General features: G+C 47.0%; 1 protein-coding gene across 2 annotated transcripts in view; it reads left to right on the forward strand.

The window, feature by feature from the left end:
• Nucleotides 1-16,873, forward strand: part of LOC8051920 (protein SMG5) — a 69,620-nt gene that overhangs the window by 34,521 nt on the left and 18,226 nt on the right. The window contains exons 12-16 of one of the 2 annotated variants that reach the window (XM_029970440.4): nucleotides 3,492-3,585; nucleotides 6,873-7,005; nucleotides 7,308-7,389; nucleotides 12,475-12,665; nucleotides 14,661-14,810. In XM_029970440.4, the coding sequence (XP_029826300.2) occupies nucleotides 3,492-3,585; nucleotides 6,873-7,005; nucleotides 7,308-7,389; nucleotides 12,475-12,665; nucleotides 14,661-14,810 (650 nt within the window). The remainder of the gene's footprint in view (nucleotides 1-3,491; nucleotides 3,586-6,872; nucleotides 7,006-7,307; nucleotides 7,390-12,474; nucleotides 12,666-14,660; nucleotides 14,811-16,873) is intronic. The other variant, XM_029970441.4, reaches the window with a different exon arrangement.

The raw sequence follows: 16,873 nt of genomic DNA on the forward strand, positions 1-16,873 counted from the left end.
TTGCTCAACTCGCCAACAAATATCGCTAAAATAGTATCCCAAATATTAGGTCAAAATATTGTTTTTTCATGAAGTTGCTGAATTTACAGTTTTGGTCCTCACCGCGTTTTTCAAACTGAAAGTCTCTACTAGCAACAACGAAAAAGTGACATCTGTGGAAGAGGGGGGTTCACTCTTTGAACTGTAGAATTTGTTCCCAGTTGATTCAAAGCAGTTTCATGGTGTGAAATGAATGCTTCGGAAGCTCGCTCCAGTATCCGCACTCCAGCACGGAACAAAGGAGTGGCATATTCTATTTTTTAGACTGCTTGCTCGACTAGCAAGGCTGCCTGCCACTGACGTTACGGCACTGAAAAGTGCGGGTATATTTGAACGTTTATTTTTGCATCATTTTATTTTGCCGATTCCACACTAACTATTAGGAATTTTGTGATACTAAATAGCATACCGGAAATGGTAAAGGCCAAGGAGGCAGAAAATATAGTTAGTTGAGGTGGCTCATAAAAACCTGTGGAGTACATGTTTTAAGACTACTAATCTGTCGGAACGCAAAAGCATTCATATACATTGCGTATTTCTACATGCTGCGCGACGTGCTGAGCTGGGCCTTACGGCCTTTTTGGAGTCTGCCCAGGCAGGCTGTGCTTGCTCAGCAACCGGCGGCTCGCTCTTAACGGCGGCCGGGCCGCTGCGCCATGGAGCGGGCTTCTCTGTGGGGTGGCGTTCCTTGGAACTGCGCCGTGTGCCAGCCAATTGGGTGGCTGCTACAGACTACAGGCTTCGCTCCATGGGACAGGGGAATTTAGGTGCCGTTTGGCACGGCTTCAAAAGCTGATAACGCCGGTTCGCTCCATGGAACAGTTACTGCTTTCGCATTAAAATGGCACATCGTTGTGTTTTGTGCGTTCGCTGGTTCATTTTGTCGTTCGATTCCTGGTTTCACACGTGAAAGAAACTGCAGAAGCTTTGTCCAAATGACGTGACACAGGCTCCGGTACTCTTTCCGAGTCCGTGTCAAGAAGCTTTCGTCAAAACTCGTCTAGCACGCCGCAATAATTCTTGCACGTCCAATCAGCCTTTGACCGAGCAAGGCTCTCCTTCTGGCTGTGGTGCACTGCACGAGCACGGAGTACGTGAAGGCATCTCCAAATGCCACTTTGCGAGCCCAGAACTTCATCGCAGAGCCACGCCTGTGTCACTGTCATGCCTTGGGTTAGTAAAGCCATTGGCGCTTCGCACAAAGTTTATCACTGTGTTCCTTCTCAATCTGTGCGGAACAGCAGCGTATGATTCTTTACTGCGGTAGCAAACATTGATTTCTCACTTGGACAACAGTGCCACGGTACAGTGCAGTCCACTTATAATGATACCACTTATAACGATATATCGGTTATAACGATCAATTTTATAGAAGCATAAATTTTTGCATTGGTTCTATGAAAAAATAAACCATATATAACGATGCATTTTTCCCGGCATATCGGATATAACGATCAATAAATGATCGCGTAGAATATGTTTACTACGAAAATTCAACAGAAAATGAGATAAAAATTGTGAAATTCCACGAAGAAATGACCGAGATCGGCGGACGCGATCATCGCCGATGGGCCCCGACCGAATAGTACTCCGTGAGTAGGCGCTGTGCGCAACCTTAAACCCTCGGCGCTATCATCATCATCATACCCATAACCTCGTAACCCCTCCCGCCCTCCTCTTCCCCGCGTCGCTGGCGTGAAAGATGGCTCTGACGAAGCGAAAAGCTATCTTCTTCGAGGAGAAAAAGCAAATCCTACGTGATTGGCGGCAAGGATTTAAGGTCGGAAGTCTCGTCCGGAAGTATGAGCACTCTTAGTCGACGATATCGACCATCCTGAAATCCGGGGACGTCATAATGAAGAAGGCTGGAACAAGCGGCTTTGACGACCAGCGGTAAAGGCTTAGGGAAGCCTTGTACGAGCTGTATGCACACCGCGATAGTCAAGCTCCAGCTGCCACACAAGCAAGCGGAGATCTTGGATTTTTTTTTGCGTGTTTGACACCATTTCATTGTGTGCTTGCTGATGACCCTACAATAAAACTTTGTTATATTGCGGCGTTTCTTCTATGGTGTTATTCAGTGAACACTGGTGAGTAACCCTCTGCTTGGGGGAACTATTTTGGGCAGTTTTCAGGGTCAGTCCAGATACAACGATAATCGGTTATAACGATCGGATTTTCCGCATTTAATAATATCGTTATAAGTGGACTGCACTGTACGATGTTGGAGTTTCGCAGCACTGTGGGGAAGCAAACAGGTTCGGTCCATCCTCACTGGTGTCTGCTCGTTGTCTTCCCTGTGTGGATGCGCTTGGGAGATAGACGAACCGTGGACATATCGTCACATGAACAATCCATCTGCAGATCAGTTCATCGTGTGTATCGGTCATCAGTGGACCTACGCAACACTGCACTCCCTAAACGGGGAAAACACACCGCCCGCAGGCAAAAACATGCCCGAAGACCACATCACGCCCATAGGCAAAAGCGCGTCTGGAGGCAAACACACGTCACTGAGGGCAAAATGCCGAAAAGGCAACATCTAAACTCGCAACAAAAGCAGCTTAAAAAAAAAGTCTATTTAAATTTGTGACACACGGTACAATGAACACGAGGAAACCTGCTCTGATCATGCTTGTCACACATACTGATATTGCAGATAGCGCGGTTGATGCGATCCCCCATCAGACATTACGCGACTGATATCTTGCGTGAATCGGGGGATTGCATGATGTTTCGGAATTTTTATGTTGCATATATTCGGCCCGAAAAACAGGGTGGGCAATCTCTTGGGTGTGGGCGTTCGTTCAGGATTCTACAGTAGTCAAACGCAGTTCTTCGGGCTACCCCACAGGTGGCACCAGCGTGCCGCCGTGTTTTCTCGTCGTCACAAGTGAACACGAGGATGCACAGCAGACTCGGTTGCAACCAAACGCGAGTGCATGGACAAGCCTTTAGGTTTAGATTGATGCTGGCAACTTTCTAAATTTCGTTTTCTTCTTCTTTCCTTTTATCTGAAAGTGTGTGCATAGTTTGCACTTGTGGTCTTCTCTTCCTAAAGGGCAGTGCACCATCAGAATGGAGGAAATCCCTCCTCCTTGCTTTGAGTCAGTTTGATCGTGAACGACCGATCACTAGAACGACGGATGTGCTCGTAATCTTTCCCAAAATCTAATGTTTGGAACAGGGTGGTTAATTAGGTTATTTAGTGATCGTTGAACACAATGAAAAACGGCACTTTTCTTTCTCTTTCTATATTTCCGTTGTGAGTCAGCATGTGTATTCCTGTGTCCCTTTTTTTTTTGTTCTGTCCCTTTGATTGCTCTTTTTTTTTTTTTTTTTGTTATGTTAAATGTACGGAAGCGCACCTGAACTGTGCAAAGTTTTAGGGTCGCAAAAATGAAGGGCCTTGGAAGTATAGACACATAAATGTGCCCACATCTGGTGTGCAGAATCCTCCGACCATTCGAGTCCCACCGATCCCTGGAGCAGCCATCCAGACTCCGAAGAAGGCGAAAGTCCTCTGGGCACTGCCACCAATGACAGGTAAAGGCTGCATCCCATCCAAATAAGAAAAAGGAAACCGTCCCGTCTAAATTTTGTTTGGCAAAGAGCATTGCATGCGCACATTCGGGTCACATAAAATCTAACTGTGATGCATGTTTGTTAGTTGGCACCAATGGGCGTCTGGCATATCCGCCGTAGATTGTAAATTTAGCTGGTGGCATAGGACTGCTACAGTGTAGACCGCATATAACATATGTCGCGGGAGTCGCGAAAATCTGTACTACAAGCGGTACCGCGCTATAACCAAAACATCAATTTTTCAGGCCAAAATGCATGCCATGAGACAACTTACCTTTGTAAAAGAATTCATTTTATGTTACATGAAAAATAAAGCTTAGTTTGAGGAAAGTCCTTATTTCACCAGACCAGTACAGTTCTGTCTCAAGTGTGACACATTTTAAAAGAAATGAGCGGATTTTGCCTGGCGCAGCCTTTTAACTGCGTCGCGGGTTGCGGACAGACGTTGCAAGCGTTCAGGATTGCTAACCCTAATCACTTTTCTCCGGAGAGGAAAACGCGTGAAAATTTGCATCCTTCATACAGTACGCGCCAGTAATACCTTGAACTTGAGCACACGCATGAAATGCGCCAAATAAGAAATCCGGGCGATGTTCGAGGACACAAATGCTTGGAAATCACCACTGTAGTCGAAGTAAACAAACACGACGACACGGGCGTTTCTGTCGTCTTGAGAGCGCCGCCACGACATCGCCGCACGAGTAGGTGGATCTTCCCTTCTAGTATTTGCTGGGTTTATCATAGCGACGCACAACGAAAATTCACAGTCAAGGATGGCGCTTTTACGCGGAACGATGAGATGAACGCCGTCTACGACGACGATCACAACCGACGCCATGATTGCGGATAGAAGCAGCCGGCCCGCGACCGGCATGCAACGCGCGCGAACACTTCTCCTTGACCTGCGATTGGTCTGTCGTTGCGGTTGTTCGTTTCCAATGCAGCGGAGGGACAGACGCACGTGAACGACACGTGCGTGCGTCCCTCCGTCGCTATGGCAACTGAAGCCTCTCTCTTCGCTTCTCCCCGCTTCTTCGAGCAATCTCCTTGTCCCGCGATTGCCGCTTGCGGCTCGCGCCGTCAGCGCCGTTATCTAGTGTCTCACAGGGAAGCGTGCTCGCTGCTCCGGTCATCGACACGGTCGGCGGGCTGTGCCAGAAACCGCACTATAACCGGTATTTCCCTTCGCACGCCTGCATTTTAAGCGTTATGTAATTACATAGAGTTCTATGGGAGGCGAACCAGTGGTTTAAAAAAACCACGTTATACCCGGTCCTGCACTAAAGCGGTTATGTTGTAAGTGGTCTATACTGTAGCCTGGAACCTTTAATGTTCATCATGCAGTAGTGATACACGACCGCATGCAGGTGCGGTGCTCGTCCACATAGAAGCAGGCTGATATAAGAACTGAACCCAGGATCCCTGGGTTCTGCGGTACAAGCTTTCGCTCCGTAAGCTTAGAGCAGCGGTGCATTAGCACTCTCAACCTTCAAAAACCGCCTCGGGTCGCATCCAGGAGGGGACGTGGCTACGAGGATCATGGCGGGATGGTGAGACTCGGGTTCTGACAGCCGAATGAGATTGCCTAGCAATCTTCTACCGTTGGAATTTAGAGGAAAGTAATCTTTTGCATTGCCGCGACACTGCTGAAAATCACTTCTACATCCACTCACCGTGTTTCCTCCAGGGTAGAAATGAAAGGAAGAATGACGGCAGTTCCTCCTATGTTCTGGGAAGTTCATGCATTACGTATAAGAAAACGGCCTGCGACATGTGAGATGGCTCAAGATACTTCGGCAATCAACTTAAGTTTTATTGAAAATGCATTACCAGGAGCAGGAAACTGGGTTTAGAGAGTTATATTTGATATGGCAACATTCCCAGGTTCACTATATGTATTTACTCTCATAATGATTGCACCCCCCCCAGCTGGTACCAATATTTTGACTTTTTTTTTTTCTTTCGCACAATGAATGCACCTTCAATTTTCGGCTCTGCGAGTCTCGAATTGCATGCAACTTAGCTAGCCACCAAGCTCACCGAGCCAATTTTCTTTTGCCACCAAATGATCAGGCCAAATCAAGCCAAGCCAAGCCGCTCTCGTAATGGCTTCAAGTGCGTAGTTGTGGAAGGGATCAACCGTGAAACCGACCAGCACGCACACTTGACGAAGCTTGGGTTGAGGAATTGCCCATCCCTGGACATTCTTCGCCTATCGGATGCATTGATATCAACAAGCATGTCGTCCCCTGTGGTCTGCTTTCAGACAGTGAAATCGTGAAAGCGGATAGGCCTAATAATGATCGTGTTGCTCTCTGTGCTGAGTGGGCTTCGTAGTCCGCTTTTCCTTCAGCAAAAGGCACGCCGAAAGCGCCCTAAAAACGTTCACACTTTATAAAGCATGGTTACTGTGGCGCGCCCCCGACCAGCCGTGGGTGCGCCTCCATCAGTGGAGACATGCCACAGTACCTTGCCATGTCATATTGGTACCTAATATGATATTTGCACGAAGCGTGTAAGTGCAAGTATTATACCCTGCATAATAAATGCAGATATGTGTCAATTTTTCAGGGAAAAAAGTGTGTTCATTATGCGAGTAAATACGGTACTTGGGTTTGACTGTGCTACTTAGTAGCCTTTTCTCTTATTGCAACCAACGCATTGTTTGCAATAAGAGATTGTGACCAACTACTTTATAACTGATTTTAAGTACAATAACATTTCTTTTAGCAGCCCCCCCGCCCTTTAGAAAAGTTTGTTTTGTAACACGAAACGAATGTACATGTCCAGGAGAGATGATTGGATTGAGAGGAAAGAACAATATACCAAACCCCCAAGTGGAATCGAACTCATGACCCCAAAATTGTGAGCCCAACGCTCAACCACTGCTCCAAAGATGTTGCCGAACAGAAGCGGCGACACACTAAGGATCAGCCTTTTTGTCATGCCAATGAGACGCAAGAAAAGAGGGAACAGCGTTTGGCAAGGGGCAGAGAAGCGAGTTGGGTTCGTGTCAAAAAGCGCCATTTTCTTTGACGTTTCTTATCTGTTGTAAAGCACCGCAGAAATGCAGCCTCATTTTTTCTCCAACACCTTACAAGCTGAACCATGTACAGAATGATAATAATTAGAGTATTAGAATATTGGAAATGCTCTGCCCATTAGGCATTGGGTCGTCTTACCGGTACTTGCCATTCCTCCTCCGACACTTCCTTTGTGAGCGCCCGAACCCTTCTCTCATGCCACAGCGGTGGCGACCCGGTGCGTGGCTCTGGCCGGGAGCTCCTGTTGCAGCTGGGTGGCGAGGGACTGCTTCCCTGCATCAAGGTGCTGTGCGACTGGCTGCGAGGTCACGCCGAGTTCATGGGGCCCTGCGCTCAGGTGAGTGGCCCCCCCTTCCAGTTGTCGTGTGTACAGTCGCCGACAAAGTGAGAATGGCAGGGCGCGTCTTTCCAATTCCCGGCCTCCAGCATGGAGTTCGTGCCTTAGTTTTTCGGGAATAAATTTTTGCCTCCAGCTTTTGTTATGCATTAGCCCGGCCGGTCGACATAAGCTCAAGCTCAGCAGCGACGGACTCGTCTGTGGCCTCCGACAAATACTTTCTGTACTTCGATTGCTGCCAGTTGTCCTTAATTTGCTAGAGTAAAGTGATCTGTGTGACAATGGGAATTTACACGTTGCAGGCTGCGGGTCCGCTGTGGCTCCACCTGGCAACACTGCTGAATGTGCTGCAGAGATTTGAAGAGCTGGTGCTTGCCACCACCGGTAAGCTCGTCCTTCTTTCCTTCTGAGGGGTGTCTCAAGGTTCCTAGCCTTCTGCCTTGTCCTTCTTGAAGGGGTATCCTCTTCAGAAAGAGGAAAGGGTTAGTTCCTTCCATTATTGGAATCTGTGTGCACTGCTCATTTTAAAGGAACTCATATACACCTTTCCAAGGAACACTCAACCCCAGGGGCAACAAACCGTTTTCGAGCCCAGTCATTGGGTTTGAGGCTAGACTCTCACCGGCGCCCCTGCTAACCCTAACCGAGTGGACTGTGATTTCGAAAGGTGCAGCCTGCGTATGCACAGATTCAAACACTGCTGGCGGCTAAATTCTCGTCTTTTCCCGCTGTATTTTGTGTTTCATGGTGTATGTATTTTCCCGAGAACATTGAGAAAGCATTGTACAGTGGAGCCTGGCTATATCACACCCAGGTATTTCGAATTATTGTTTTTATCAAACGGTCTAAGCATCCCCTTGAAAATCACATCTAATATTATAGGAGCGTTGTCTTTTTGTATCAAACACCCATGGCGGGGACACTCGATATAGCAAACGAAGAAGCTCGGCCGCGCATTGCTTTTTCAGCGATCCGATTGCGCCGGTGGCGAGCACATCGCTCGCGTTGCGGGGCTGGCAGGCCGCCAAGCCAGCATACACGCGGTAAGATATGCAGTGAAAGAGCAGTTGTAAAAAAAAAAAAATAATACACTGTAAAAAAAAATGTTTAAAAGTGGAGGATGGTGAAAGCAAAGGGAAGGGCACGCGCGTAAGGGGAGCAGGGAGTGCCCGCTGTCGGAATGGTAGCCTGCACCCTTTCCCCGAACACTGCTGATGCTGCGCAACTCCCTAGTCCCAAAATAAAATGAGCAAATAAAAAGTCTCTTAAATCTTTTCCAAGTCAAGCCAGCTCCCATTCGTCGGTTAGCCACGGCACCTTTTACACCGCTTCGATCCCATTGGCTAGCATGGGTGGCCGGTCGTTGAAACTGACATTGCGTGTCAGTTTCAACGACAGGCCACCTTATAGCGCTGCGTGTCCGTCAGCGCTAGAGTTCCTGTATAGGCGCCCTACGGGAGCCTACACAGGAACTTTAGTCAGTGCCAGCTCAGCGCCAGTCAACGTGCCAACACGCGTGTTCCCCTTCTTGTACCCCTTCTCCAGGAATTATTTTCGTCATTCTTGTCCAGCTCGCTTGCACCTTTGCATTTAATATCATTATAATAATAATGTACATGCTTTTGCATTTACAACTCATAAGAAGTGCTTAGGTGTACCTCAATCTTTTTTTTGTGTGTTAGAGGTCCCGGCCAGGTGCGAATGTAAGCATGGTGGTGTTCGCTGTCTCCACCAACTTCGCTCTACTGTATTTAGCGGCACTTGGGTGCTTTATTTGGTAAGCTCCTGTTTGTCGCAACCTTCGGTATTAACAGAGACGCCAGAAAATTTCAGCTTGAGCTTAATTTAACATATTTTTGTATATCAAATTATTGATGTATCGGACTATTTTACAATCCCCTTTTAAATCTATATATCCGGGTTCGACTGTACCACATTTGAAAAAACAAAAAAGCAAAAAATTAATGTAAACTATTTTAGTTGTCGGTTTTTTGGTGTTGTTCTCTTCGGTAAGTTTTGACGTTGCCGCCTGTTTATCCGTGTGTCAAATGATAAAGCGCTCGGCTATCGAAAATAATTTATAACAGAAGATAGCCGACAGGCATGCATTTTTTATGCTCACAAATAATGTGTTTACCGGTGGACAGGACATGGACATACAATTTAGCAAGTGTTAGCATTTAAACAATATATTGTATGTACCACACGATGCAGTGTTGTCAAAAAATAATTGATTTGAGAAAGATCTCAAATAACACAGTCGCAGTTGACGACAGTCGCATCTTGACGATCATTTGGAATCCAAGACGACTTCGTTTTGGGGCACGTTTTGGGGACGGCTTCCTTTTTTCACTCCAGCCCAAGGCAAGGGAGCGGGCACTACTGACTTCATCCCGAACAACTATTTTTGGCTATGACTGAGAAGGACTCTATGCGGTTTATCTCTGGGAAGGGGAAGAACAGTTGTCTTTGTTCGCAAAACCGCATCGAGGGCCGTTCGACAGTCCAAGAGAGAGGAAGAAAATTTCTAGCTGATAGGGGGCGCAAGAGTCTCACGAGCCGCATCAGCAACATGGCGGTAGCCTAGGAGTGTTTTCTGGAAAGGTGTATAGACGTTTTGCAGCAGCTGTGCATGGGCTCTTTGTTTTTGTTTCTTCAGTTTTTCTTTCCTTTTATTCCGTTTATTTCACTTTGTCATTACCATTCCAGGCCAGGTCATTGCCATTTTAGAATTTATTGTTTCCTTCTCAGCATTGGCCTTTGTGGAGGCTTGTCGACAACCGTTTCAGTGGCTCAGTATCTCGGTAAGACAAGAGTCTAGAAGTGCCTGGTGCTCTTTGAGAAATTGTGATAACTCATGTTTAAGTCGTTGGGTTTGATCTTTGCAAGCTCATCTGCATACACATCATCACTTTAAAAAACACGGCAATAAAGAAAACATATTTTTTTTAAAGCTTAGCTGGGACACATTTTTTTCTTAGTTTTTCCAGAAAAATATAAATTGCGCAATATTTATGTTTTTAGACGCAATTTAGGTAGAGGTCACGGCCTGCTCTAAGCGCCCCGCCCATTACTAGTGAATTTACTTGTCTGCTCGACCGAACATGCTCAGAAGTCTAGTGCCTTCCTTTTGCAACATCCGGTGCGTCTAGTCTGGTGTCTGACCCCCCCTGGCGGTGTCAGACACCAGACTAGACGGGGTGGCGGTCCCGTCACACGTGTCTACTTTCCACCGGGTAGCGGTTCCGTCACACGTGTCTATTTTCCACCGGGTGGCAGTCCCGTCACACGTGTACTTTCCACCGGGTGGCAGTCCCGTCGCACGTGACTACTTTCCACCGGGTGGCGGTCCCGTCGCACGTGTCTAGTTTCCACCGGGTGGCGGTCCCGTCACACGTGTCTACTTTCCATCGGGTGGCAGTCCCGTCACACGTGTACTTTCCACCGGGTAACGGTCCCGTCGCACGTGACTACTTTCCACCGGGTGGCGGTCCCGTCGCACGTGTATAGTTTCCACCGGGTGGCGGTCCCGTCATATGTGTACTTTCCACCGGGTAGCAGTTCCGTCACACGTGTCTACTTTCCACTGGGTGGCAGTCCCGTCACACATGTACTTTCCACCGGGTGGCGGTCCCGTCGCACGTGACTACTTTCCACCGGGTGGCGGTCTCGTCGCACGTGTCTAGTTTCCACCGGGTGGCGGTCCCGTCACATATGTCTACTTTCCATCGGGTGGCGGTCCCGTCACACGTGTCTACTTTCCACCGGGTGGTGGTCCCGTCACACGTGTCTAGTTTCCACCAAGTGGCGGTCCCGTCACACATGTCTACTTTCCACCAGGTGGCGGTCCCGTCACACGTGTCTACTTTCCACCGGGTGGCGATCCCGTCACACCTGTCTACTTTCCACCGGGTGGCGGTCCCGTCACATGTGTCTCTTTCCACCGGGTAGCGGTTCCGTCACACGTGTCTACTTTCCACCGGGTGGCAGTCCCGTCACACGTGTACTTTCCACCGGGTGGCGGTCCCGTCGCACGTGTCTAGTTTCCACCAGGTGGCAGTCCCGTCAGACGTGTCTACTTTCCATCGGGTGGCGGTCCCGTCACACGTGTCTACTTTCCACCGGGCGGCGGTTCCGTCACACGTGTCTACTTTCCACCGGGTGGCAGTCCCGTCACACGTGTACTTTCCACCGGGTGGCGGTCCCGTCGCACGTGACTACTTTCCACCGGGTGGCGGTCCCGTCGCACGTGTCTAGTTTCCTCCGGGTCCTCGGGGCGGCGATAGTCCACGCAAAATAATGACCACCGATCAAGAGAACAATAAATGTGTGCCTACCTTTTGTCACAGTGACCACCGATCAAGACAATGAATGTGTTTGTACCTTTTTTCAAAATTCTGTGTCACGTCTGTGTCTTGCGCTAAACAGCTGCGCTGGTCATCCACCTTCACAGAGTGGAATGGCTCATGATTTCTATACTTTAAAACATATCTTTCACTTTTGTAAACGTGCTTCAGATATATAAGTGCAGGTGTTATAACATGACTATAAAATGTGTCAACATCCCAAACATCGAGATACAAAACAGTATTCGGGAAAACAGACTACAGAGACAGAACAGAGAAAACAGGCTTCCCACACTACATCAGCCAGTGGTTGCAGTCAGTGAGATTAAGCTCTTTACATGAAACCAAATCAGTATTTTGGTTGCAGTTCTTGTTTGGCTTTGTTTCTCAGTCAGATGTCCACACCCATATTGTAATGCAATGCCTGTTCCACAGACGACCTGGGTGCCATGGGAAACCTCTTTAGACATTTGAAGAAGGGATGGAGGTTATGGCTTACACGGGTATTAAGCCGGGGTCCATGTTCTAAAACCTTTGTAATCGTTTGGGATTACGTCACTCTTTCGGAGCCGAATTCCATTGGTAGTAAGCGGGGGGAAAATCCTATATCCTTGTAGGTCTTGTTGAGTTTTTGTCTAGAGCCGGAGCTCGTAAGATGCAAGTGGAAAATTCTCGGCGTTATTCAGGGCCGGGTCCTATAGAATGTTTGGGGAGGTCGACCCTACTGTAACCCAAAGATTAAGCAGTCCTGTCCGGAGCCGGAGTTCATAGGACGTGAGCGGGAAGCGTTCATGAGGATCCACTTTCTTTGTTCAAGGTCACGCGGTAACTAGTAAAATACTGCTCTCCAATCTTTTAACTTTGCTGGGAAGTGAGATATTATCCATCAAATGAAGAATGCTCAAATATACTCACATTAAGTCGGTCCAGTCTACAAAGGAAAGATGGGGACTAAGGGACCGGAAGGTGCATCCCTAAAGGGGAATGCCTAGCCATACTCCTAGTATTTCTCAAATAGCTTTGAAGCATAGAAATCAGTTTCAGTGATAGAAAGGTAAAGCAATTGTGAGCTTTAAAATAAGTGTGACAGAGGCTCGAATACGATGCGACGCCCATCCTGCAGACGGCCGGCAGGCCATGGACCGGTGCTCGGACATGGGGGCCCCCCGCGGCCCCGTGGGACTACCCGGCGACAACTGGGGTCAGGGACCCCCCCTGGCCGAAGACATCTGCCTCAGGGGCACTGTCGCACTGGCCAGGGCACACGCTGCGGTGGACTGGGCACTGCAGCCACCCTCCAGCCAAGCACTTCAGGTGGGTCTGCCACCTCCCAGCGCAAACCCTGGCAGAACGCTATTGGCGACGTGAGCGACTGAAAGCATCGCTGTGGTCAGCCTGCCCATGACTGGCCGAATGCTGACTATGACGTCAGCAAAAGATTTTTCATCGACGGAAATAAGAGGAATGTATGGACTTCAATTTGACAGTGTTGGCAAAGTTGGTTTCAGAGTGCTATGCTTTCAAGCTTCCAACATGCTCATTACAAACACCATTGAACATGTCGTTCGCAAGGTCATGACGTCTCGAGAGGGAACTATACAAGGGCGCCACCGTAACATCTCGCCGCTAATAGAAGCGTCACGGGGGCCTAGAAAGGGATGGGGTTCTTGTAACGCGTAAAAGGGAAACATGGGACAGTCGCTCGCAGGACAAGAGTGGTTGTGAGGTGTTTCAGTTGTCCGGCCTCCAGATTAAGCTTCCTAGCTTTGATAACGTTTGGGGCATCTCGTGATCTTTGAGGCCGATGCACGGTGAAAGGCAGCAAGTGCTTGCTTGAGGCCAAATGTCCAAAAGAGAGGCCCCGCCTTTCATATCCTGGCAGTGACTGTAGCAGTCTTCGAGGCATAATTATGTGAACTGAAGACGATGCATAGATGTAATGAGACATAAAGATGACATAAATCTGCACTTTTGAAAAAAGCATGTGGAAACACAATTAGGCTTAGTAGTTGCTCCATTTTTGTAGCATTATGAACGTACCGCGAGAGCTAAACTTCCTTGTGACTGCCGAGTAACCAGAGATTTGACCACGCTCTTTCAATCTGTCGGTCGCAGCTGACTCGCTCATTGTTGAAAATGCTGCTCACACGCATAGCAAGGACACCACAAAGTACAACAAAAAATAAAAATTAGAGATCAGCTGGAAGAAACCAGTGAATGCCGCAGTAGTGGACAAAATTAAAAAGCTACTGAAATGAAAAAGAAAATTTCTTAGACAATATTTGGGATACGCACGTAAAAAATTTATTTTACGCGAAAAAAAAAAAAAATTTTAGAGCATTATTGACGGCCAGTACATGATTCAGTCAGTAGTGACCTCCTTTCCACTTGTCTTCTCTCGGCATTTTGGGTGGGTGGAGGACAGGTGGATCGGCTTGGCCATCACAATGAGGTGGTGAGTGTTTATGACCATCTCGTTGAGGTGGAAAAGGTGTATGACCATTTTGTAGCATCATGGGCTTTGTGCGCAGAATTTAAAATAAATCTTGTGCCATCAATATTGCTCTTCAAAATATATTTTGTGTAAATTTTTTTTTTTACCCGCATGTCCCAACCGGATTATAAAAAAAGCATTTTTTTCTTTTCGGTAGCCCTTTCAGTGGTGAAACACCCAGAATTTTCGTTGCTCCTTATGCTTGAGAATAGCATTGTGGCATTTTCTGGAAAGTTCTATTTGGAAAGAAACCATACATTTGTACTTACGCCAAATGGTCATTTTTGCATCTCTATTCTGTGCTTATTTGTGCGGACCGAGTTGGTGCCATTATGCACGAAAGGAATCGCACCTTCTCATGTGTATTTTTAGAGAATCTAAAAAAAGGGTTTACTCGGCTAAAATGTCAGTACAGTATATGGAATTTCATCAAGATGTCTGAAACGTTTGTTATTCCAAGGCTTTCACTTGGCCAAGGTTTCACTGCACCTTGTTTGTCATACTGTTTATGGTTGGGGGTGAATAATTATTTGGATATGTGGTGCAGTGGAGGCTGGCACTTCCAATTCAATTCAAATCATTTCATTCATTTTATTTACTCTAATAATAATAAATGGGCAATGGAGGCAGGAGAAGAAGCTGCAGAAGTGCAGCCTTTTTCTTCCCTTTTCAGTTCTTCCACTACATCCCCCCCCCCCCCCCCCCCCCCCCACCTTTCATGAAATGCACCTCATGCATTTATGGCCTTTGAGGATTATTAAACTGAACTGATCTGAACTAACAAAGCCCTCCCCTGGCCAATTTGCTATGTGCAGGCCTGGCTGCGGCTGGAGTGCATTCTGCAGTTTGGCCAGTGGGCAGCCAACAAGCCAGGGTCCGGACTCCGCTACTGCCCGGAGGAGCGCCGCTTCCGGCCCACAGCAGTGTCCGCCAACGGCACAGTCTCGCCAGGCCCCATCCTCGGAGTGAGCCCTTTTTCCACAGCACCAATACACTCTGTCTCAAGGGGTTGCATGCAGGTTCTTTTCTCGTGAAACTAAACATTTTACTGACCTAAGCTCTTGCACCAGAGCAGCATTTGGTAGTGCTCGGTGCTCGAACTGTTGTGCATCTCTGACTTGTGTATATAACGTCCTATTTTGCCCGTGCATCAAAAGCGGTCCCAAAATGGCAAGAAATTATGTCACAAGAGCCAGTGTGTCATTCGTTGCTATCCTGGCTTTTGGTCATAGAAGTTGTCAGAACCACATGTTCCCCACATCCGGATCTAGGCCTAGCTTATGCAGGCTGTGGGCGCTGCCATGGTTTTGCGTGCGACTTAGATGCAAGAGAGATGGCTTTCCCTTAACCTCTTGGGTGCCACTGGCACACCCTTCATGAACATTCTTGCTTGGACGCGTCCGCCCCTTTGGGGAAACCTGCTACCGACATCCCGGACACGTCTTTTTCCCGCTGGCTGCCGGCCCAAAACAGTGGCCTCATTAGGGGAGGGTCTTGCTCCACAGAGCTTGGTTCTTTTTGTGGCCCTTCCCCTTTCCGTGAATGTATTTTATGGACTTATTGCGTTGTTGCTGGTTTTCCCCACGGGAACCACATGGCCGTTATTGGACCAACCCGCCATGGCCACCCTAGGAGCAAGCTACGGAGCGAGTTTTACAAAGCACAGTCTTCAGGTAACAAAGAAACCCACCAGGTTCCGTCAAAAAGCACAAGTGAACACAAGTGTCGCTGCGGTCATGGTGACCCAACTAGTGATGCAAAACTATCAGTACTGTTATCGATAGTGGAATCCAAATTTAACTATCAATAGTGAAAAAACTTGATAGTCGACTATCGTTAAACTCGAAACATACTATCAATAGACGACTATCGTGAAATTGTTTATAGTCGAATATCGAGAAACTTTCGGTAGCCAACTATCGTAATGCTATTGATAGGCTTTTATTAGGAGGCGAAGAGCGTCCAGGAAATGTTGTGTCGCTCGGAGAAAAGTACGACTGCAATTAGGGACTTCCGCATAATTATCGAGGAACAATCTAAAACCTATTTGAAAACAATCCCAAAACAGTAGAAAATCCTCCTTAGGAACTATTGACAACAAACTATTAAAATATCTATTGTATACTATTGAAAAACTATGAGTAAGATATCAACGTGATAGGTTTTGAAGTTTCTTTGCTGTTTCATATTGCTTTCCGGGGTGTGCCCTTTTGCTTTTTATGAGCTGAATCAGAAAAATGGATATCCCTGTCGCCCCTGACAAGTAGACTGTGTATCTGTTGCATAAATCCAGATCCTTGCTTGAATATGATGCTAGCGATGGTGATTGAATGTGCAAGTATGGGGACACGACTTTACCCGGGTGGAAAGATAAGTGTGGCATTCTTTCGAAACAAACAGATTGCGAGAAAGAAGGGAAGCAATATTGCTTTTCGGATTCACAAGCCTTTTTCACTGAAATAATGCCTCATTGCAAACAATATTGTTACTTGCACCACAAGAAATTTTTGTATTTATCATTTATTTTTTATCCACTTAACGTTATGTTCCCAAACTTATTGTGCTTGAAGAATGGAAAAACTAAAGGCCTCAGTAGCTATTTTTTCGCGGTATAAGCTTTTTGTCTGGTGATATTCAGTTTGAAGGCTGCACAACAAAATCTCTGTTATATATTTATTGATTCAAATATATTTATTTATAGATTATCTGATGGCTTCTGTATTTTCAAGTTGTATTTTATACCAACAGGTAAATGTTGCCCCAGCCACCGGTATTACACTCTGCCCAAATAGCACAGAACATAAAAGTGGCAACATATCATGGCATACAAGCCTAAGTGATTTCGTAAACAGCTAATTTTGATAGCTAATTTTGATTTTCGGGACTTTGCTATAAATGGCCATTAGGAGAAAGAAAAAAAAAAGTATGATCTCCAGCAGAGTGCTTATTTTCACCTGTCAGTGGTCATGGCTCTATGAAAAGGAATATGTGTCAATTGAATAATAAAGGAAACACGAGCGTGAAACAA

Source organism: Ixodes scapularis, unplaced genomic scaffold (assembly GCF_016920785.2).
Source record: "Ixodes scapularis isolate PalLabHiFi unplaced genomic scaffold, ASM1692078v2 PGA_scaffold1__304_contigs__length_218370807, whole genome shotgun sequence".
Classification (NCBI taxonomy): Eukaryota; Metazoa; Arthropoda; class Arachnida; order Ixodida; family Ixodidae; genus Ixodes; species Ixodes scapularis.